At 36.1% G+C, this 25,238-nt stretch overlaps 1 protein-coding gene across 8 annotated transcripts in view; it reads left to right on the top strand.

Moving 5' to 3' along the window:
* The window catches only part of KCNT2 (potassium sodium-activated channel subfamily T member 2), a 144,411-nt gene that overhangs the window by 40,865 nt on the left and 78,308 nt on the right, over nucleotides 1–25,238 (top strand). For 7 of the 8 annotated variants that reach the window (XR_012661174.1, XM_075097210.1, XM_075097207.1 and 4 more), the window contains exons 4-9: nucleotides 3,949–4,005; nucleotides 4,864–4,912; nucleotides 6,841–6,900; nucleotides 11,173–11,247; nucleotides 11,748–11,831; nucleotides 12,423–12,517. Coding sequence is in view for 7 of the 8 variants with exons in the window: in XM_075097210.1 (XP_074953311.1) it covers nucleotides 3,949–4,005; nucleotides 4,864–4,912; nucleotides 6,841–6,900; nucleotides 11,173–11,247; nucleotides 11,748–11,831; nucleotides 12,423–12,517 (420 nt within the window). In the remaining variant the exon portion in view is untranslated. The remainder of the gene's footprint in view (nucleotides 1–3,948; nucleotides 4,006–4,863; nucleotides 4,913–6,840; nucleotides 6,901–11,172; nucleotides 11,248–11,747; nucleotides 11,832–12,422; nucleotides 12,518–25,238) is intronic. The other variant, XM_075097205.1, reaches the window with a different exon arrangement.

Raw genomic sequence — 25,238 nt, 5'->3', positions numbered from 1 at the left:
GAAATAAGAACCAAAATAACAATATGATTTTTTCACTTTAGTGCTAAAATAATCATGGCTATTTGCTCAGATACTGTGCATCAGATATTGTTGTGCAAACTTATATATTTTGGTTGTATTATTACATAACATTTCCATGTATGATATTAATGTTTACATTTATAAAAATAAAATTGCAAATACCTGGTTGCCAGTTTATACAACAATAATTTTAGGATTTTACTTAAATAATTTTACCTAAAACCCCAGATCCCAGAAACGTAAAAATATATGAAACTGAGTTTTCATACACATGACATTCATAACAATTTTCTAGCCCTCTGCTTTCTCTAAACACTTTGAAGAGAGGGAGACCAAAAGTACATTCTATACTTATGATGATCTATGGTGATAATGCATGATTTTGCACACCTACAACTGTCATAGAACCATAGAATAGTTTAGATTGGAGGGGACCTTTAGAGATCACTTAGTCCAACACCCCTGCAGTGAGGAGGGACATCTCAACTAGATCAGGCTGCTCAGAGCCCTGTCCAACCTGGCCTTGAATGTTTCTAGGGATGGGGCATGCACCACCTCTCTGGGCAACCTGTGCCAGTGTTTCACCACCCTCATAGTAAAAAATTTTTTCCTTATATCCAGTCTAAATCTACCTCATCTTTAGTTTAAATCCTTTACCCCTTCTCCTGTCACAACAGGGCTTGCTAAAGAGGTTGCCCCCATCTTTCCTACAGTCCCCCTTTAAGTACTGAAAGGCCACAATAAGGTCTCCCTGCAGCCTTCTCTTCTCCAGGCTGAACAACCCCAGCTCTCTCAGGCTTTCTTCACAGGAGAGGTGCTCCAGCCCTTGGATCATTTTTGTGATCCTCCTCTGGACCTGCTCCAACAGTTCCATGTCCTTCCTGTGCTGAGGGCTGCAAAGCTGGATGCAGCATTCCAGGTGGGGTCTCACCAGAGCAGAACAGAGGGGCAGAATCACCTCACTCGACGTGCTGGCCACGCTGATTTTGATGCAGTCCAGGATACAGTTGGCCTTCTGGGCTGCAAGCGCACGTCGTTGGCTCATGTCCAGCTTTTCATTCACCAGTACCCTCAAGTCCTTCTGTGCAGGGCTGCTCTCAATCTCTTCATCCCCCAGCCTGTATTGATACCAGGGCTTACCCTGACCCCAGTGTAGGACCTTGCACTTGGTCTTGTTGAACCTCATGAGGTTCTCACGGGCCCACCTCTCCAGCTTGTCCAGGTCTCTCTGGATGACATCTCGTCCTTCAGGTGTGTCAACTGCACTGCTCAGCTTGGTGTCATCTGCAAACTTGCTGAGGGTACACTCAGTATGTTATTCTATATGGGTCATCGGGTACTCTGCTTATTTTTTTTTTCATGTGTTATACAATGAACCACCAATTGTAGAAGAATTTATAATTTCACAGAATCACAGAATCACAGGTTGGAAGGGACCTCAGGGATCATCTAGTCCAACCTTTCTAGGAAGAGCACAGTCTAAAGAAGATGACCCAGCACCCTGTCCAGACGACTCTTGAAGGCGTCCAACGTGGCCGAGTCAGCCACTTCCCTGGGAGATTATTCCAATGGTTGACTGTCCTCACTGTGAAAAATTTCCCTCTCGTGTCCCATCGGAATCTCCCCGACAGCAACTTGTGTCCATTCCCCCTTGTCCTCTCCATGGGACTCCGTGTAAAAAGGGAGTCTCCATCTTCCTTGTAACTACCCCTTAAGTACTGGTACACGGTGATGAGATCCCCTCTGAGCCTCTTTTTCTCAAGGCTGAACAAACCCAGTTCTCCCAGCCTCATATATCTCATATATCTCATAGTTCTCCTATCCTCATATGGCAGGCTTCCCAATCCTTTGATCATCTTGGTGGCCCTTCTCTGGACCCCATCCAGACCATCCACATCCCTTTTGTATAGAGTGGACCAGAACTGTACACAGTACTCCAGGTGTGGCCTGACAAGCGCTGAGTAGGGTGGGGTAATGACTTCTTTCTCTCCGCTGGAGATGCCCTTTTTGATGCAACCCAGCATCCTGTTGGCCTTCTTGGCCGCAGCAGCACACTGTTCGCTCATGTGGAGCTTTCTGTCCACCAGAACCCCCAGGTCCCTTTCCACAGAGCTGCTCTCCAGCCAGGTGGATACCAGTCTGTGCTGCACTCCTGGATTATGTTTTCCCAGGTGCCTGACCTTACACTTCTCCTTGTTGAGCTTCAGAAGGTTTTTGCTGGCCCACTCTTCCAGCCTATCCAGATCTCCCTGCAGAGCAGCTCTCCCTTCTGGAATGTCTACTTCCCCTCTCAACTTGGTGTCATCAGCAAACTTCATCAGGCTACACTTGATGCCGTTGTCCAGATCACTGATAAAGATGTTGAATAACATTGGGCCCAATATTGATCCCTGGGGGACTCCACTAGTGACAGGTTGCCAGTTTGAGAAAGAGCTATTTACCACCACCCTTTGGGTGCGGCCTGTCAGCCAGTTCCCCACCCACTGCACAGACCACTTGTCTAGGCCATAACACATTAATTTCTCCAGGAGGAGACTGTGGGGGACTGTATCAAAGGCCTTGGAGAAGTCCAGGTAAACAATGTCCACCGCCTGCCCCATGTCAACCAGGCAAGTCACTTTGTCATAGTAGGCCACCAGGTTAGTCAAGCACGATCTGCCTTTAGTGAAGCCATGTTGGCTTTTCCCAATCACATGCTTCAGTTGACTCATGATGGCCCCCAGGAGGATTCGTTCCATAACTTTCCCAGGGATTGAAGTAAGGCTGATGGGCCTGTAGTTACCTGGATCCTCCATTAAGCCCTTCTTGTAGATAGTGGTAACATTTGCCTTCCTCCAGTCCTCTGGGACATCCCCCGTTCTCCAGGACTTCTTGAAGATTATGTAGAGTGTCCTCGCAATGATGTCAGCCAGCTCTCTCAACACCCTCAGGTGGATGTTGTCAGGGCCATTGATTTGTGGGGGATTTATCTATTATTTATTTATTTATTCAATCCTATACTTCAGTTCTATTTGTATCCTGGATGTAGTGAATCTTCTCAATTCTAAATGCTAATAAGCACCACATTTTATTAATTTACTTGCATTCACTCGATTTAATTCTATCTGACCTTAGATACTGAAAGAAACAAAGCACAGATGAAAAAAAAGCTTAAGACAGAAAATATCCTTATTAACATATACCATTTAGCACCTCTCTCACTCATAGTTGGTAAAAATACATCTATTACTAATCTGTGGTCTGCAAAACCTTTTCCACTGACCTTGCTTGCCAAGGATAAACAAGGATATTTTTCATCATTTACACAAATATATATTCCCGCATCCTTACATGACCATTTGAAAGGAGGATTTTTGTCAGCAGTTCAAGGCAAGATGACCACATATACATAGCAGCTAATCTTTTACATGTATGTCTCCAGTTTCCTCCTTGAATTACTGCTGCATAAAGCTCCAGCCCTCCTCACATCCTCGCAAAAGGGTACAAAGTGTAGTTTGATTTGGTCTTTCCTGTTGAGAGTATGGCAGGTGTATGTGCTCTTTCTATGCCAGCCTATCCATGTGGTAGGATTTCTAGTACCTCTTGATCTTCATTATTTATAGTGTACTTAGTTCAGCTTTTGAAAGTATAATTTCAGTTGTACTGTTTTCAAATTAGAACATATTTGAAACTAAATCTTTAAGAAACGTAACCTGAAATGCTTCATTATCTATAAATACAGAACACATACGGAACTACCTTCTGAAAGTTACTTTACTTTTTAAAATGCCTATATCCGTTGCTTTGGGTCTCAAACTATTACATTCATTTTATAGTACACTTAATAATGTAATTAATATCCCTTTCCTCCTGTCTGTTTTATGATCATGTTTCCGTATATATTTGCTAATGAAATGGACCTTGTATGGATGGGATGACAACTATCAGCAAGGACTTAAACCGGAGTTGTTCCAATCAAAACTACACACCTGGAACAATTGATTGGTGAGTTCCTAATTTAAAAATGCCACCCAAAAGTCCACATACTGGTGCAAAGGGGAGGGAAAGAGGAAGACAAATGCATTTCCATCTAGAATGGTGACATTTTAACACATAATAGTGATGCTTCCATAACTCTCAAGTGATTATTTCTGTGCTCCTCAATATTCAAAACTGCCCTTAAAATTTTGTTTCTCTGATTGCATAAGTGAACTGCTGGTTTGGATGCTCTTCTAGGATCGGAATGCCATCAATGCTTACACCTTGCTGAGAAAAAATGGATGCCTTTATCTGAAAAACAATTATGACTAGCAGTACATAACAGTAAACTATGGTGCCATCGAGTGTGCCAGATTGCAGTAGTACTGTATCAAGTGCCTATTATTGAGTTTAGTAAATACTAAGACAACATGAGATTTTTCCAAGATATGTCAGCCCCTATGAGTTAGATACCATTTATATCATTACACAGATAACAAAATGTTCACAAAAAAGAGTTGTCAAGTTTCTTTTTCCTACCACAAGTAGTTATGCCTCTGCATCTCTAGAATCGAAACTTCAAATTGGTTTATTCTTTCTGGAATCATAGGGGATGAACTAGCAGCCACTGAAGCCAATAAAAGATTTTGGTGTCCCTGGGTGTTGGATTACTCCCATGAGAACTCAAGGATTAGGTTAGATTAGCTCTGGATTAGAAATACAAGAAATATCATTACTCAATAGATGGCTATGGATTTAAATTTTTTTTAAAAGAATAATAAGGCTGCTTTGATTTCCATTGACATTTTTTCTCTCTTGATTTTGTTCAAAATGCTAACCAGATTTTGATTAATTTCATATTTATTGTCTTATTATAATGAACAGGTCTCCTATTATTTGGGTGAATCGAAGCTTGCCTTTGTGGGGATTACAGGTAATAAGTAAATGGCCAATTTCACTATTTCTATTTAATCATGGTAGACAATATTGATTTACAGTATTTTAGTGATGTTAAAGAGTACTTGGAAAAGCTGATATTAACAAAGAAATCTACCTGATGACCAAGTACAACAAAAGCATAAAGTAAACATAAGCTCATCTAACTGATTTGGATTTTTATGGCTTTACAATATATTTGTGAAGTATTAAAGCTTAGAACAAAATATTGTAGAATTAGAAAGCCTTTTCTCTTAGAACTATCAAGCTCTGTTGAGTCAAGTAGTCAGTTTGCTCTAATAATGAGTTTAAATTTCATAATTGCTTATGACTAGCTTTTGACATGCTTCATGGACTTTCTTGTTAAATACACTAGAAAGCTCAAGTTACTTCATAATATAGAAGTCTACATGTTTAGAGGAGTATGTCACAAAAGATGACCTACATCAGTGCTTTGTGGGTCTCAGAGATCTTTTGAAGTCTGTGGTTCAATCCTCAGTATCCTGGAGCCTGCTCATTTCAGGAACACTTTTTTTACTCATGACCAGTGCTATGGGAATTATCCCTCTGAAATGTGTTTCTCTACTAAGAATTCCTTAAGCTTCCAGCACAGTTATACCATTATATTCTTGCACCACGCTTAGTGCAATGCTATTATGATGGTTTGTATCTCGATGTAATGTATGATTTTACTAAGGGAAGAGTCGCTTCATGAAAATACCTTTCAATTTCATGCTTAAAGTATGCAGAGTTTGAATAAATTTTGAATCGGACAGATTACCATATTCAATTAAATTAAAAAACACTGAGAGATTTATTTGCTTATGGTTACAGTCTTATTCTAATAAGTTTATTTGATAAACATAGGAATTTAAACATGTGTGTATATGTATGCATGTGTATAGACACATGTATTCTCAGTAGGATATATACAATAGTTACAGAGATTTATTTTTATTTGAGATACAACCTGAGTATAAGATAGTAATACTAAGTACAGTAATACTTATTTGGAGAAACTGATGTCATATTTTGATTGCATATTTTAATGATTTCCTAATTCATAGCATCTTTTAAAATTCCAGATAACAATATTGTGAGTGCAAATAATGCATTATGAGTTTTCAGTAGTAGTGAGCATTAGTTTAAAATTAGAAATCCTGAGGCTTGTTTGACTTTGGGCTCCAGCTGAATTTGTACATCTTTTTGATGGAATATTTCCACAATATACATTAAAATACAAATATTTGCTGTGCAAAGGATTTAAGTAAGTTTTGTGGTTATTTAATAAGTATAAAGTATTAAGTAATTTATTTTATTATTTTGATATTTGACTATTTAAATATTTTTAAATTTCATAATATGAACACTAACTACATATAATCTAAGTGAAGCCTCATAAGTTGAGCTCAGTTGCATTTAAATATCAAAATCAATAACGATTAATCTGTATAATTTTTTGTTCTTTTCAGCTTTCTGAATTTTACACAGTAAAAAAAGTGTTTTTCCACACATTCATAACATCTTTAAAGAAAAGAGCTGTCTAGCTTCCATTATTTACAGCTTCCTCCTCCTCTCTCTTTCTCTGTCTTGTGAAAAGATCTTGGTACCTTTTAGGAACAGACAACTGAAACTTGAGAAAAAATTTGACAGACTATATGTAGGGGTCTCTAAAAACTGTGGAAGGGCCACCCTGCAGGCTCTCTGGAGTGTTATACTTGGAAAAGAGCAATAAGACTCAAGTCACAGCCTGTGCTTTAGTCAGAAAAATAACTACTTAAGCTTCGTGCTAAATGCTGTTAGCTGACATGGTTTCAGAGCACGTGTGGAAAAGCTGGTTTTTATTATCTTTTACTTTTCATTGTAATGCTTAATGTTGTATATTCTTTAGAAGCCAGTATTAATACACATATTTTATTACTTAAGGTTTCTGTGGCTTTAATAAGTCTCTTTGAAACTCTGTTGCTGAGTTATCTAAGCTACAAGGTAAGTACTTTTAGTTACTTCTAGGCATAATTCGTCACAAAAAGTAACTGAGTTAGATGTTTCCATATAAAATTCATGTGCCTGCATTTGTGCCCACACTGATGTACAAGCAGGAAGTTGAGAAAAACACACATGTCGAGGACAGCGTATTGTCACAGGCAACCCTGTTCATGATTCCCAAATTTATGACCAAGCAGTAATATCTAGAGAGTGGAAGTCAGAAGAGAAATTTCCATTTTTTTCCCATTGTCCGCTGGCACATTGTAATTTGAAAACACATTCTCAAAAGTGACCTTGATTTTTTGATACTGATTTTCAAGTGCACTGTTTTATATGTCTGTCCATAATGCAATGGACACAGTTCTCATTGATGTCAAAGCTGTAGCTACTCAGTATCTATAACTCAAGTTTCAGGCCTCTAGAACTGCACACCAGAAAACTAGGCCAAGACAGTACCTTTTTTTTTTTCAATTTTAGATACTTACGTTCTTGCGTTACCCATCTTTGATGCTACTGGAACATCTTTGCAAAATGCCTTGAAATCATCTGATGTGAATACAATATATTTTTATATTTATATTCTCCTTAAAATGTTATATTTTCCTAATATTTTTATTCAGTTTTCTCTTCTACATTTTGTTATGTGCTATCCTAATGAGTTTTAGGAACTCTGCATTTTTAGTACCTTCAGGAGAAAAATACTAAAATAATTTATGTAAGTAAAGTAAATATTAAAAGACTTGGTTTCTAAAGCTGAAATATCTTGGAACATAGTATTTTTTTGTTGTTGTTTAAATTTTTAATTACTGACATTCAGTGGCTATCAGAGCCACCACTGAAGTTAGAGAGTTGCACTGTAGTATGCTTATCAGATGATTATGGCATGTTTTTCTTAGTACCCAATAATGCTAAGAGGCTTAAAACTGTTTACAGTCTAAAAATTATTCTTCTTAATCCTTGTAAGTAGCATATACTATTTAGGTGTTGGGGGTTACAAATGCAAATCAATTATAGGCAGAAACAGTCCAAAATTAACACACCTAGTGCCAAAGTATAAAGAACAATCATAATTTATACTGTTCCTGAGTTTATTGGGCAGCAGTTTATACCTATCCATTCTGCTTGTGGTCTGTATCAATTTCAGTGAGTACAGAAGATGAGAGAAATATTGGCAAGTCAGCTCCCATGAGAAGTTACTTATTAGAGTGCAATGGGTGTAAAGCTCTACTATCCTGATTTGCTGTATATACCTGTCACAGAAGTTGAGGTAATTTTATGATGGCTATATTTCCAGTCCCCATAAGGGAATAAGAATAATGTAAGGGAGAATAATAGTACCAAAATGCACTTTGTCAAACCACCTGATGCAAACACCTCCTTCCCTCTGCTCCTGTCCTCTTAGTTACAATCTGGAGGTGTGATGACTGGTTTTACACGTCTCAGGAAGCCAATGTAGCTGTTATTTCACCTACTGTAAGGCCTTTCTGCACAGCCAGGATGACTGAAGCAGTCTTGGTTCATGTAAATCTGTGACAGATTGCTTATTTCATTCCAACGTTTCCAAAGTTTTTACAATTTAGGCACAAGTCAGAGGACAAGCCAGGAAGAAAACAACAAGAAAAAGATGACTGTGTTTGCATTTGTGTGCATGTTGCTAGGATTTCACAAATAACCTGTAAATAAATAAAGCAGTCATGTGGGAGACTACTCCAAGGAATTTACCTTTCTGATACTTCGTTGATGACATATGAGAAAGGATTCAACATGCAAAATAGTGAGGACATAATAGTATACCATGCTGCTAGGATACAGTGAATTTGCATTTTTTAATTTCTTTTATATGGGGAGGAATGCAAAGAATGTAGCACTGTATTACACGGCTGATCACTTGGATCCAAGAATGAATAGTTTACAATCTGCGTTCTCATAACTTAACCTATTACATGAGGGTTTGCCCTTGGCCAACATTTCTGAAAGATGTCTACATTAGAAATTTCCACTGCCAAAACTTGTCACGGACAGCTGGCAATCCTACTATATCACTGGCGCACAAGCAGTCTCAGGGGCTTTTATCAGTACCATACATTCTCACTGCAAAAGGCAGTTTGGCAGAAGATATGATGCATTTGTATGTGGAAGCGAGAATCTTGCAGCCACGTGCATCACTAAGTACCTGGAGCACATCTGCACAGGAATTTTATGTGCACAAATAAATTATATGACATTTCTATAATGCAGAAAAGAAAACTCTTAACATTAAAAATTAGGAAATTCGTGAAAACACAGAACGGGTCAGTTGGGAAAATCAAATATTCTTTTGATTTTATTGTGCCTACAAAGAAAACCTCAGCTCAAAGTCCCATATTTTTACTTCTATTTACAGGGCTGGTTATCACACAAAATATTTAAGATTATTCAAGTATGTCTAACTGCCACCAATTACAATTACATGGAAGACAATAATCCCTGCCCTATAGGTACAGTGGCTTCTGTATCTGAAAATAGAAAAAAGAATTTTCCATGCTATGAGCTTATATTTAATTTTCGGTGGTTATATCAGATAGTTATTTTAACAGGAAAGGTTAATATATCATTGCAACTGAAAATATAATGCTGTATTGCAAATTCTTGTAATATTGCTGTGATATATGCTACAATGTTATTGCATTACCTATGACAGAGTCTTGATCCACAGAGTTAGCAAAGCTGTAAGTCACTGAATTTTAAATACCTTATTTTTTCAATGTGTGGATTTTCATCCCAACATTTAATTGTTCACAGTCACAGCTCAGGTGGGGAAGAGAAGTAGTATTATCCCCAACCTGTAGCTAGCAGTAAGCAGATTAAAAGATCAGTACCACTTTCATTGAAATATGTGGGAACACCTCTAATTTCATGTAAGCAAGCTCAAGTTCCAAAAAGCCCAGAAATGTACCAAAATGTTTGTAGCAGAAATACAGAACTTTGATCTTGTAGTCCTAATTTATATATTAAATGCTAGATTGTCTTCCCTTATGTCTGTCTCCAAAATAGTTGGGAAAGAGAAAATAGAAAGTGAAAATAAAAGAAGATAAATGCAAAGGAAGGAAAGAGTCGCTATGGAATACTGCTATCTTTCCCTAACTTAATTTCATTCTTCTTTTTAATACTTTTTTTTTTAATAAGTTACATCTTAATAGCAGGATTAGAATTAATAAAGGTAAATATACAGACCTGTGAGAGTAACATGTAAAGGCTAATGAAATATTAAGAGAAAATGAGCTGGTATTTTTTCTTTGGAAAATACAACATATCTGCATTCCTCTTTTGCTTTATATCTTGCCTTAAATTTCTATCAGAAGACTGTAGAGAGCAGCTCATCATTCATAACAAATGTTAGTATGGACTATAGGAGTGTGCTGTGCATAAGGGTAATCAGTACAGTTGATCTGATGTTAAAATCTTCTGAGCAGTGCATGTCCTTTGCATATACGTCTGTGCAACTCACACTGTACTAGGGCTCTGTCTCTAGTTTTTAGACACCTAAGATGATAAGCATTAAGGTAAGAAACACTTTGGCACAGTCAAAAGCATTGTAATGCAGGATTTTAAAGATTTAGAGGTTTCTAACAAAATAAGTAAAAATATAAGATAAAAGGATTTGCCAGTAGGTTAGTCTGTTACTTTTATGAAGAGTCACTGAAAAATGAGAATTATTAAAAAGATAATTTCCTTAGGACAGGAACCTCACCTCCTTATCTGCGTGCAAGTAAAAATAAAAGTAAGGTTAGCATTGAGGAATGAAAAAGCAGAGACAAGACGTCTGCCTATGATTCCAAGGTACCTAAAAATCCAATAGAAGAAGAGAGGAGCATATTAGTCTCTGAAAAAAATGAAAACCTAATTTAATGAAGGTCTTCATTAGCTGACAGAATGAGTTGACTAGTTACTGCAATTAGAAGTCTTCATTTGAGCTGTATTACTAACGAGGTCATAGCAAGGAAATATATGGTCATATGGAAACAGAATTGCTCTAGTAAAAATACAGATTTAAAAGTATGTATTTTTACCTGTGAGGTACGTTATGATAAACAGTAAGAAAAATAAGCAAGAATGGCCTATATTCTATGTTTACATTTGACATATGTGTTTAAATCTGAGAAGAATGATCCTTCTGAAATGCAGCTAGTGGGAAGGACTCCATATGTGGCATTGGAATATCACGTATATTTCTCATCAGAACTATATGTAAGCCTACTGTGACATGGTGTTTTTTTTTCCTTTTCTTTGAAGGGAAATATCTGGGAACAAATTCTGAGAATACCCTTTCTCCTGGAAATAATTAATGCTGTCCCTTTCATCATCACGGTAAACATATTTGAATTAATACATTTGCACACTGCCCTTTCATAGCTGCACAAATACTCTTACTTTTTATTGAAGTAGATTTGAATCTTATGTGGATGACAAATTTGTGCCTGTGGGAACAGAAATTTATCAACAACAAGAAGACAGCTTGCTACTTGAATGAAGTAATGATACAGATCACTTTCCCCTTCTCCCTCATAGGGAGCAAACAAAACCAAAACCTGCTAACTCAAACTACAACACAGTCAATAAAATAAACCAGCTAGATATAAAAATCTAAGAATCTTTGGTGTCTGCACTGAAAACTGACTGTTCTTATTTTATCAATTTATCTTACATACAGTTCATCACAAAGGAAGAAAAAATGATATTTAAAGCTGTATCTCACACTAGAAACATATTAATAATTATTTTCTCCAAGTGTTTCATTGCTGCTTGAATAGAAAAGCTCTATTCTTGAATAGAAAAGTTTTTAATGAATTTGTTAATTTTTCTTTCAGATTTTCTGGCCAGTCCTAAGAAACCTGTTTATTCCTGTATTTTTAAATTGTTGGCTGGCAAAGCATGCTTTAGAGAATATGATTGTAAGTATGACAAAAAAAATAACTATTTTAGAGTTTCTATTTTTTTTAGTATATTGTCTTTAGTGGGATTTTGGCAGTACAGTCCACTGTCCAACTTTAATAGGAAGCTAACCAGATCTGTATTTAGATTATACAAATGGTCAAGCATTGCTAAACTGCTTTCTGCATCAAAATTAGAAAAAATTAAGACATCAAGTGAAATCTCAATTAGTATAAATTGTTACTGTGCCAATAAGGGAAAGTTGGAATGGCTGCTTCGTTTTGCTACTCTTCCTTTCATAAACAATTGCAGGGAACTAAACTGCTATGCCTTAATTGGTCCTTGCAGCCTGTAATTTGTAAGCTAGACATGAGCAGACAGACCTTAAGGCAGTTTGCAATAGTATCAGAATTGTTCCAGGATGAACAAAGAACTAGTTAAATAATCACAGAATCACAGCTGGCTCTTTTGCAGCCTTCTATATGATCAGCAAATTCTAAGTGCTTTTCAATGACTGCATTTATCAGGGCACTATATAATTCTTTTGTAGAAACAGCTCATGCCATATTAATTCAAAACCAAAAATAACACCTATTTTTCCATTAATATAGAATGATCTTCACAGAGCCATACAACGCACGCAGTCTGCAATGTTTAACCAAGTCCTCATTTTAATATCTACATTACTATGTCTTATCTTCACTTGGTAAGTGGCCAAAATCCCTTTGTTTTTATTATATTTATTGGCTTTTCTTCCTTTACTACACGGTGATAAAACAGGCATCGTGGAATTCATGCATTGAAATAAAAAGAGTAATATACTTGCAGTGAAAGTGTTAACTAACACCTGGTACTACTGGGGTCCTGATACATTGGGTTTGGAAACAGAATGTGCATGCATGGGAAAGGGAATCATTCTCACTTTAAGGAAGGAAATACAGATGATGCAAAAACACAGGAGAAAAGAGTGGGGGAAATTTGCTTATGTACTAAAAGTGCAATCTCAGCAAAAAAGTCACTCAAATTTGAAGAGTACTGACATAAGTACCCATACTAAGGTCACCTTCCTCGGACTGGTGGGAGAGATGGAGAAAAATATGCAACATCTCAGGCTAATCCCTCTGATGACCAAGTCAGGGTTCCATAAGGAGAACAGAGGACATCTGTTAATAATGTAGATTACAGAAAATGTAGATTTTATTAATCTAGTTTACAGAAAGTAGTGGATGGTAGGTTCAGACAACAAAAATGTGTTACTCCAAAGAACTTCCTGCTGCAAGATCTTAAAAACTTAAATTTACAGGACTCTGGGAAGCATGGAGAAAAATCTGTTGAGAGCATTAAATAGAAACATACTTGGTTAATGAAATTAATGAGCTGCAGATTATTGGAGGCTAGGAAAAGATCCACAGGAAACAGCACTTGATTTTTCCCGTTTTTATACCCTGAGGATCTGCTGTTGACCAGGGCTGGAGACAGATAAAGTAGACTACATGAATCTTTGGTCTCACTGGGTATGGTCATGCTTACATTTGTATAGATGGATAGTGGTTATAATGTAGCTTGGTAGCTTACTTAACATATAGAATTTTCTCTGCAGTAGTGCCTGAGAAGCGAGTATCATATATGGGGAGGGGAAAATTAGGGGAGGAATGTGTGTGTTACAAAACAGTGTACAAGGGGGGTGGTGAACAAAGAAAGTGATTCTGTTTGGAAAGGCTAAATCACCTGTATTTATTTTGCCAGACAGGGTGTCTTTGGGTCAGCACACTGATAAAGTTTATTCTATCATTTTGGAGACAGTGATTTGATTTTCTCTTACTTTATTTCTCTAGCTTGTTTTTCTGATAGCCACTGTTATGTGCTGCCTAACCCTTTTGGTAAGACCAGTGTAAAATAACACATAGTCTTTTCTAGTCTTGTCCCTCTCAGTCCTTTATTCAAGGTTTGTTCCAGTCAGCGGCTAAACAAATGGTCCAGTTTTACCCTATGTCTCATAGCCACACAACTGCATAATGACAAATGCTGCCAGTTCTAAACAGTAATGAATTTTTGTGAGATTAAATTTCCTATTAAATATTATCGCCCTTTAGGGAAAAATTTTATATGAATAAGGACTACGATACTTGAACCAGAAAATCCTATCACTGTAGCACTTGGACATTTTTAATTGGCTCTAATTTTGCTTTTTAATTTTTTACTATAAAAAGCACTCAAGTAAATCTGCCTTCACCTTTTTAACTAACCTATTTCAATATTTTACTGAAGTGCTGAACAAAATATGTATCCAGTTCTCAGTAAAGTAAGCTAGTAACAAGAATGTTTCCTAAAAACTCACTGTGATGATCCCTAGTTGAATAAGGTATAGAAGCTGCAGCTAAACAGAACATCATGCTCACCAGCAGGCATTTTGATAAGTGACAGTAAACTATGCAGAAAATGGCAAGCTCACCTACAATTGTTATGTCTGGTCTCAACAGCCACAGATACCAGCTCATTATAGATTGTTATATACTGACCTAGTATTGACCCTGCTAGACTGCAAAATAAACTAAATAGGATGAAAACACCCAGTAATGCAATAACTAAGGAAATGAAGCACTTTTGGAATGACTAAGAATAGTTGTTCAAGCATCTGCAGCTTGCCTAAGACTGGAGTTCTGTTTACACAATTGTTACTATTGCTTACCTGAACACATATAATGGCGTTTTTACACTTTTTTACCCATCTACGTATGTTTTTATATTACAGAGTATACTTTTTAAATATCTAAAAAATTCTCTATAAGCAGTCAAATTAAATTAGTTCAATGTCTTTGATAATGCTACATGTATGGTGAATTTGAGACAGTGTTTCATTTTGAGACATCATTTAGAAGTTACATGATTTTCTTCATGCTGAAAGAGAAGCAAAGTCCATTTCTGGAATCTGTCCACTGCAGGATGGCTTTCACCTAGCTGATCTTTCACGTTTTCTGCAACAACAAGCAGTAACCCAGTGTATCCCCCCCAGACACATACAGGAACCAGCACTAGACTCATCCATATGTGTAATGGAGCACAACACAAAAAATGTTGAGTTTGCACTGGTGTGCTTTCATAACCATGTTTTGATTACATTTAGAGATACTGCCTTGGTCCATGATACTTGCTTCAGTAATGCAAAATTAATAAGCCTAGAGAAGTAGCTTGAATACAGTGCTTACAGTTTCAGAGCACTTTCCCCTTAGAGTATATTCAGTACCATGGGGACATGCTCACAGTGTGCTTTTCGTGCCACTGGTAACTGCCCTCACTGTGCCTCTCTGCTGACCTTTAAGGTTAATGAGATAACAACTTTCAGACACTGTATGGATTAAATTGTAACACCACAGGCCTTCTCAGTTCCTGGTTGACAGGTTTGCTTTTGCCATCTGCTTCAATGGGAACATTGACTTCTCAGCACTTCTGAATTCAGTATAACTTTACTGAGGGTTCTGTTCAAAACCATGTGTTTTTATCAGACACATAGAAAGAGGTGGCACATAGCTTCGTATGGGGATTATACCATTTTATAAGAAGTCCAAGGTGGAATGAAGCCGAGAAAGACTCCTCTTTCTACTTCCACTTTTTACCAATTCAGTTAGACTGGTGCACTGAGAAAGTGCAGCAAGAGTGCTTTCTTACTGCGTCAAGTGAAACCTTTTGCAAGTCTTTTGATGGTCATTTCTGTGAGAAAGTTTAAAAGAAATAAATGCTGGTGCATAACTACATTCCAGTAGTTAGTTCATATCTAAAAGATAGGCTTCTTAATCAAATTTTCAGGATTTTGGGTATATTTTTAACATATTTAAAAGTAGGTTTTTGCTGAGATATGAGAGGTGCTTTCCTTGCTTCCTTGTGCAATAACAGAAACCTATAGTTCTGTACAGAGTACAAAATAGCTGGGTATGTACGAGCATATTGGAGCTGTCTCCACTGATAATTCTGAAAGTACAATTTTGCTGCAGAATGTATATTATAGGATCTTTTCTGGAAGCTCATGTGTTTAGAGAGCAAGTGGATATTTATATCAGAACATACTTATGTCTGATTTTTGTATGGGTGCAAGTTCAGTGAGCAGGAACGTGCCTCTGCCATCCATCTGTCTATCCAGAACTGAAATTATGCTCTCTCAAATGCAGAGGAACTGTTCAGTCCCAGGCGCTTAGAAGTGCTTCAGCACACCCAGGACCCTGGGGAAGAAGCTGGCTGGACCTCCTGGTCTCCCAATAGTTTACAATGGAGAGAGAAAATTTAGTATTTCTAAGCCCAGAACATTTTCACTCGTTCTTCAAGTGTGTAGACAACAGCATTGCATGTGTTACCATTTGACTGGTCATCTTTCTCAACAGAAATTTCCTTTAAAGATCAGTTTGAGGGCTCTATATTATGTACAATAGCTGCAAGAAAACACCATATTTATAGAAAACATTTTTTAAAAATTATAAATGCAGAAGAGGAACTTTTCTGCATCAACTTTGCTCCTGTCTGCATATAATGAGTAGTTGCAAAATAACTTCTACCAGAGCTAGCAGAAAACCCACAGAAAATTAATTAAATTCTGCCTCATACATCATCAACAAACCCATCAGTTACATCTCCACAACAGAATCTTATAAGTGGTGGTTACACATGTAGATGCATTCTGACTTATGTCTTATAGCTCAGGTGTAAGCTTTCAGATGAAAAGTTAAAAAATAAATAATCTAATGTTTACGGCTAATTGGCTAATCTCAGAGTTTTGAGATGTCATTATTCAAGCTGTCCTTTGCACTCAGAATACAGTGGGAAAAGGGTGCTTTTGTATTTTTGTATACAGTTGACAATTTTCAAACAGATCAAACAGTAATCACATAACAAATCTTTTGCTCAATTCCACTCTGATTTTTGATGATAATTGTTTCTGGATCTGGGGGTAGAACTCATTTGCGGCTCAATAAATTCATAAGACCAACTCCATGTATCTGTAGATTACAGATTATATACAAGGATTTTTTTTTCTCTTTTCCTCTGATTTCAAAGACAGATTAGTCGATCCAGTAATTTTTCTTTGCTTAAATACCTCAGTGGTGTCCTGACCAGAGCAATTATACAATATATGTACTCTTACGTGACACTGTTCAGCAGTAACTATTGACAGAGTTCTAGTGAAAGTTACAGACCTAGTCAAAGTATATGTTGTGTCATTTAGCTAATGGATGTTTGCACTTGTTTGTGAAATGGAATACTGATTATTTCTGTAAACTGTACGAGAAGACAAATACCGGTGAATGACTATTTCGGGCATCTTTCTGTGAAACAGTGAATCATGTATTGAGACTTATTTTGTTTTTTAAATCAGTGTCAGTCATACATCACCAGTGTAGAATGATTAGGTTATTAAAAAGGCAACTACAAACTGTTTGAGACGGACATCTGTTATTTTCATACTGAAGACTAAGAAATCTGCACAAAATTTGTTTATGTCTTCATTCAAAGCACACTGAGGTCAAGTCTTAACATTTTTTACCCTTCAGTGCCTTCAACATAAAAAAACTGGGAAGTTTCCACACACAGACTTACAGAAAAAATGTAGTATGCAAATACGCCAGGCTCAACACCAACTACACAGTAAAAATTCTCATCTGGAGGAAACAGTATGAATAAGTTGCTTGTAAGGATGAAAACAAATCCAGACAATGATCTAGACCAAACAAGACAAATCAAGGCCTTCAGATTTGGAACACTATGTTACAGTAGAAAAACAACCAAACATAAAAGGATTAATCCCATGTCATGTTAGAGAAAATACGGCATCTCAGTGCTCCAGTTCCCTTTATTATCAATAAGTAGAGACAGACAACTCCGAGGGCAATGCAGATCTGAAGGGAACTGAATCACCACATGGAGGTCTGTGCTTCTCTGCCCTTCTGTGTTGATTGTATCAGGAGCCTACGATGGCAGTTCTCCCAGAAAGATGCCTAGCATTAAGTAGGATGAAACTGAAGAGTGTTGGTGGATTATGTAATATAGAATAAAATATGGTGTTTTGGGTCTACACTTCTTTCTGTGATATTACATTTTGTTGTACAGCACTCTCAGTGATCAGGCCCAATCTCAGTTTATGATTTAGAGAGATTTTCTGCATCCAAAAATAGCACAAAATTAAACTGTAATTCTGTCATTTAGTTTGATCAAATCCAGCGATTGTAAAGTGCTAAAGCACACGAAGTCTCAGGATCTAATGGACTAAACCGGAGTTGCAGAATTTAAATCCCAGAATATTATAGAACATTAATTGAATGTTCTAAGTAACTGTAAATAATACAAAATAAATTATTCAACTATTACAAGAATCCCACAAAGTGTTAAAATAACAGCAGGTACGCTTTTCTTTCTCTGAAATAAAGCAGATCTGTCAGGAACTTGCTTGTTTTAAACACAGGATCTCTATTTTCTGTTTTGAAATTTTCCTATGCAGTGCTTTCTAAACATAAACAAATAGATCAAGAAGTAGGCCAGGCAGCACATATAGTACCTTCCAAATCCATTGTACCAGCTTCCACCCTACCCTTGTCATGTTCTCGATTTCTGGAATCAGGGCAGCGTGTATAGGTAGTTTTCCTGTGAGTGTATACAATTAGAATTGAGGTCTACTTCAGACATTATCTTAACGCTTCTCTAAGTGATGGAACAATAAAAAGGTTGTGCAGCTTCTAGGGGGTTACTAACAAAATATTTCTTAAAATATCCGTTTGTTATTTGCAAACAATCTATAAATTAAATTAAAATTTATCTGAACTATTGCCTTCAGGAAAAACTGGGTGCATGAACACAAGGGCAGCATTTTCATCAACTTTGGTAGGAAAAAAATACATTGAATACAGAGCTTATGTTTTCTTAGTGTTAGAAATTTCTAAGGTGGCTTTGCTAAAATCTGCTGTGTAAGCAGCATGTGAAAACAATATTGCCACAAGTAATTGTCAATCTAGGTTATTTAAATGAAACACAAATTCAGGTGAAACTTCTACTGTTTCTAATGGAATATGGACTTATGGGATGTGCCACACCTTCTTCACCTTTGCTAGTGCTGGGGATCATTTGCTTATATCCATATTATTACTAATTCAGGGCCAAAGGCTTTGAGAGGGCCTGATGAGAAAATGTAATGAAAAACTACAGTGACAAAATGTAATAAAACCCCAACTTGTTTCTTGGATTAATGCCTTCACTTATTTTTATGCAACTATTGTATTGTGACAACACAGAAGTATTACCATATATAAATTTGTTCTGTTTTCCTTTCCCTGCCCCCCTTTAGTTGATAGCATGGTATTTGTCATAATACATTTTTAAAAAGTATTTTTACATGTTCAAGTTCCAGAGTTCAGATCTTAAAAAGGCTTATAGGTGATTAGTGCTGCTAAAGGGTGCTGCTTGAAAAGTATAGGATAAGGACTTACACTACTGAAAAACTGGTTCGTCATTTGTGAAAGGCAGAACGGAATCATGTTTATTATAGGGAGAGCAGAAGTATGGAAGCCCAGTTGGAAGCCTTTTTGGCTACCCATCAAACATGGTTTCTATAGAAACCTAGATAATTATACAGTGATTTTCGTGCTGTTTTAGTTATTAATTTGGTAGTGGCATAATATTTCCTTTGTTAATCTTTTTAGATGTTTCTACAGTTGTTTCTAAAATTATTATGTCAGTGTCTTTCCCATGCTACATGCAGGGAATTATTTGTGCAACTGATGTACTGGAACATTTAAAACTAGACACAGAAACCAGTGAAATTAATAATAATTTGAATAGCCTATTTACTGTGGTCTGTGGAACAAAGTTATAAAAGTTAGGGAGTTCAATCTAAATTATCTTCTGAGTGTGAGAGACACATTTGTAGTCATCTTGTCGTCTTCTGAAAATAAAAAATAATCAAAAAGACTAAATGGTAGCTCAGAAAGCTGCCCTTCACAGAGCCTCTGTCAAACGGAGTGTCAATAACATAATGTATAACCAAATCCTCCTATTTTTTTAATGTGTAGAGAAGTATTAAATTAAGGAAATAACCAATATGATTGAGAGATTTCTATTGTTTTATTGCACCCTGGAAGGTGAGTTGGGGCTTCAGGTACTTGGGATCCTTTTAAGTTAAAATGAAAGCTTACTGATTTTCTAGCACAGGTTGCAGATCATTTATTAACCTGAAAATCAGTAGTTCCAAATTGAATTTAGATAAAGGTGGGCAAAGTTAAATTTGGATAAATTTGAAAGACAAAATAAACTTGTCGACATTTTTTGTTCTCTAATGTTGTACCACACAATATTTTAATATTTTATATGATATATAACTCTGCATTACAGGTCAAGTAAATAATCCTTTGACAATTAATGCAATGGCAATTTCACAATCTATTAGTGTGTTGTTTAAATTAATATTTTTAATTGACAGTAGGAAGAACTTTCAGCATGGCTTTCAAGACTATTTCTCTTGCTGGGGGTTAGACATTAAATTACTTTCCATTCTGAAAGTTCCAGCCTCTATCCTGTAAGTCATTTGTGATCATTCTCTTCTAACCATTCTTTTTCTGCTATATGAAGGTAATCATAATATGCATATTTAAGTAAAGTGTAAACATAGGTTCAAAACCAAACTCCTGCCAAAGGAGGAGATAAAATGTCTCTCAGGTTCTTTCCCAATATTTTCCCTGGTAAGTTTCAGGTGATGTAAAAATGTGTCTCAGATACCAAATGCTGCTAATATTTGCAATAATCTGGGCAACTTTTCATTAAAGATGCATTGAGAATATTTGGGAGGGATACACAATATTCTGCAAAACGTTATGCACTCTGAATATGCCACTGGGAGAACAATTTTTCGGCTTTTATTATCATGACATCTTGTAATACAGTAATAATGTTACCAGGTACCACGACAGGCAAAGGTTGTTCTGGCAGCAAAGACCAATTAACATTATGAAAGGAGGAAAAAAAGTAAATGATTTTGAATCATATAACATTTTGGCTGTTAGAAGTAGAATTATAAAAGACTGCACCTCGGTAGCATCCTTTATTTAGCAATCATATTTTGAATTTTGAGTAAGATAAATAAAATCAAGCTACTGCTAATATTAACTAATTCTAGTTTGCCAACACATGTAAAGCAAAACATAATATTCCTCAAAGTTAATATACATGCAATCCTATCCTTGTTCTTTTGCAGGAATATAGCACAACATAGAATGACTATAAAGAATATGTAAAGCCTTAGTAAAATTAAAAATTAAATTAGCAAAGACTGCTTTAATTTTGTATGTCACATTGATGTACATAAGGACAGAACTAGGATCACGACATTTAATTCCATAATTGTCATGTGAACCCCATGATGTAATAAAGGAGGATTTGGTTAAAATTGAGAAGCGATTCACCAAAGAGCAAGGACAAATAAGGAATGTCAAAGACAAATAGAATGCCATATTCTGTTACCAAAAATCAATTACCATATTTTAATATGTGGCATATGCATTTGAGATATGTATGTCTTCAAAAGTCTCAGCACTTGAAACAGATCCACAGAAGAAATGCAGTCAGAGAAAAGGTTTTGGGGAGTGAGACATGGGGATCAATGGAGGTAAACTCAACAGGTGTGCAAAGGCATGCAAATTATTAAGACGTGGGTTGTCTAGTAAGCTTTCCATTGCTTTATAACATGCACACATACACCTGCTGTTAAATCACAGGCTTGTAAATAGGTATCTTGTGTGAAAATGTAAATGTTACATATCCAAAATATGCATGTTACATTCGGAACGGGGTGACAAGAATAACTTTGGTAAAATAAAACGCTAGAATAAAAGTCGATCTGGAATACAACTGTTTTATCTCTGCAGTAAAAAGAAAAACCCAATACTCACATGCTGTCTTTGAGAATGTTATATCATTTTAGACAGTAGCAAATAGAATGCCATGTGTAACAACAGATGACTCATTATTTTGAGGATGTTACTTCACCATTTAAAATTCAATGCCTGGCAGCAGACCATCATCACTCACAATTCCTGGCTCAAAAATGAAGTTGTCATTAGCATGCAGACTTAAAAAAATATATCTTTCATTGACTGATTCATTAGGCTGACAATCTATTTTACTTTACTAAAATTTGGTGTTTATGGTCGTTTATGCTAACACATTTAACTGTATTATTAGATGCCATCAGTTATTCTGGTTCTCTGATGAGCAGTAACTCATTATGCTGATTTGTGATCAGCATAACTCTTCAGTGTTTTGTTCATTTTTATTGTCTGTTTCATATTCCAACTGTATTTTAAAGGTGTGAAGTTTAGCAAAGTTCATATTTCTCAAATCAGAAAGTGAAGAGTTAAAAGAGATGTTGATACAACTTTGGCCATACTAACAGAAGCTGGCACCAGCCACCAAGAATTATTCACTCACACTGTTTGTACTAAGCATAACTTTATGAAATATTGAAAGGACATCTCAGAGGCTTTGGCAGAGCTAGGGATGTGATATGAGAAGATCTAAAAAGCATATGGATTTTAGTGCATTTACAATGAATTTTAAAAGAAAAAAAAGGCTTATTTTTTTCTCTTCTGCATACTTGGTATTCCATTAGAAATTATTAAAATGTTTAGACAGGTGTTTTTCAAGCAGGTGAAGACTACGCGGGTAGACACTCATCCAAATGTAGTATCACATTTGGGTGATAAACAAAGTTAAATGTCCATTAATTCCTCTAACTCACCTGTGTGTGATATTCTTTCCATTAGCAATAGGGGGCCCCATCCCCCATGCCAGAGGTGTCACATGCCAAAATAACTTACCGAGCTTCAGTAAAGGAAGTAAAGAATTAAAAGTATGATTAATTACAAAAATATTACTTGTAAACTCAATCTCTGAGAACTGCTTGTGGACTTCAACATAAGTCTTTACCAAAACATAGAGGTCTGTCAATTGTTTGACCTAGTCACAATGATTAAACGTCGACTTGATGTTAGAGAGTGTTAAAGATTAATCTCTAAATGGTACCTCAGCTCCAATAAATTTGTATTCTTAGCACTGTTAGCAGATACCACTTTCAATTCTCCCTCTCCCCCACAAAGCAGAAGTCTGTAAATAAAGACCCTTTAGAGTACAGTCCAAAAAAAACCCACTCTGATTAATGAGTTCTGTACTTCCATTGGCAAATGAAACCTTTTCCTAAAAAAGTTAAAAGTAGTAAATTATATTGAGTTTTGTTACCTCTCAACCTCAGTAAAATATCTAACTGTATACTTATAAGGGAACTCAAACCTACACTTAAGGTTGAATATATGCTCCCATTCTTTGCAAAAATGCAGCTAGATTTTTTATGTTTGTGGAAGTTGTACATTTCTGCAATATATATGAAAAACTATATATAGTGTATATTAGAGCAGTAGTGCCTGAGTCACAGCATTAAATTAAAAAATAATTGGTATTCATTTAGTAAACACGTAAGTAGAAACTGTGGGTTGACTTTGCAGACTGAAAACTTAGCAACAGGCATGAAATCAAATTGTCAGTTCCTTTGGGCACAGAATACCGATTGTAATTACATTCCACAGCAAAGCAGTATGTTTACTAATATATTACAAAAGGAGTAGGAGATCATATAAGGGATGAGGCTATTTAAAGGTGTCCAATACATTATGGTCTCATATAATCACATGCATTCTACTGCTTTGTTTAGCTGTACACTTTTGAAGAACAAAACTCTTCATGGCATTCCAATAAACTTTTGAGTTACCTTTTCATATTTTCAGGACATCTATTATTACTGACTTACATTTATGATGAACCTTAGTCTACTGCTGAGAATGAACACTTGTACTTAATTTGCTTTTCAGTTTACAGTGTGTTAATATCAACAAAGTAAATACAGTCCCATATTTTGCAAGTTTGTTATCACTGGTGATAAGCAGTGAAAACAAAGTAAATGGAAATATTTTATGCAAAAGAAGTTAAAAATAAAATTACTGATGTGAGGGGCTGTACTTTTACTAGAATTGGATAAATATGGCAAAAAGTATGATTGTGGGTCGTGCTTCAGCTGTACTTCTTCACTTGATCTCTTTTTGTTCACTTATACTCTAAAACTAAAAAAAAAAAAGAAAAAAATGCAGAAAATAAAGATTCAGCCAACTTGAAGGCAAACATGAAATACTTAATCTTCAATATTCAGAGTGGAAGTGTAATTCCAAGGGTTGTAGTGTTCATGTAGTAAGAATAAAATCCTACTGAATGTTCTCCATGGGCTAAGCAATCGAGTAGAAAATACGCCAAACAAAACATAGCAGAGACTATATAGTGTGCTGTCAGTCCTGGTAGTCATGGTGATCATCTTTCTTCTTCTTCCCCTGCCTTCATCTTTCCAGTATTATGATCATTAATCCCACATTATTTTGCTGGCTACTTGAATCAGCTCCCCTCTTCGCTCATATGCCTGCTGGTTTTTGGTTGTCCTGGTACAACCTGTGCTCTTCTTTTAAATCATGAGTATAATCAAGCACACTATTTTGACGATGTAACTTCTTAGGATTTCATCGTAAACATACTTGTGATTGTTACACAGTCATACCTCACACTTCAGAATAGTCCTGTGAGGTTTTGGATTTCATTGATTTTTAGAAAGAGTTATATGCATAGATTCATTTGAATTCTAGCCAAAGAAATTATCAGACTTGAAAGTTTTTCTTCAGTCAAACACATGGTCAAAACGGGTGGCCTAAAGAAGAAAATTCAGATGAAATTCATAAAAACTTCTATGACTTCCAGGAAGCTCTTTAGCTGTTGTAAAGTTCAGGCTTTTTCACGCAACCAAAACATTTCATTGAAAACACCATCAGGATTCCATCTGTGTTAACAATAGTGAGGAGCAGGAGGAGAATGATGATGAAATCATGGAGCTTGCTGGTGAAACAAAGCAAGACAAAGAAAGTCCAAGGTATCCAAGGCCTCTGGCTTATAGTTAGAAGAATTGCTATGTTTCCGAGCAGAAACTCAAACCATAAAGGAGCCTACTTCTGGAATATATGATGTAATATATTGCTTTTATCTCCTAGCAGTTACCTCCTATAATTTTCACCCCACTAGACAACCTCTCTTTAATGTTTGAATGTTTAATGTTTGAAATACCTTTTCTGGTATTTCAGCAGACCTAACTGTATCTTGTTCACAAGCCAGTTTTTATCCTGATCATTGACCAAACAAGTTCTCTCTAGCTAAGACAGTAAAGTCAGCAAGGAAGAAACTCTGAAGTAAAAAAACCTTTCCAGTGGGAACACAAACAAGAAAAAATTTATGTGGCACACATTTTCACTTACGCTCTTGGTTTTTTAAAAACAAATTATTATGAAATAAAGAAGCCAAAACAAAACATGAGTATT

The sequence above is a fragment of the Phalacrocorax aristotelis genome, chromosome 6 (assembly GCF_949628215.1).
Source record: "Phalacrocorax aristotelis chromosome 6, bGulAri2.1, whole genome shotgun sequence".
NCBI lineage: Eukaryota > Metazoa > Chordata > Aves > Suliformes > Phalacrocoracidae > Phalacrocorax > Phalacrocorax aristotelis.
Note: the sequence above shows the minus strand (reverse complement) of the source record. Positions and strands in the feature narration are given on the sequence as shown.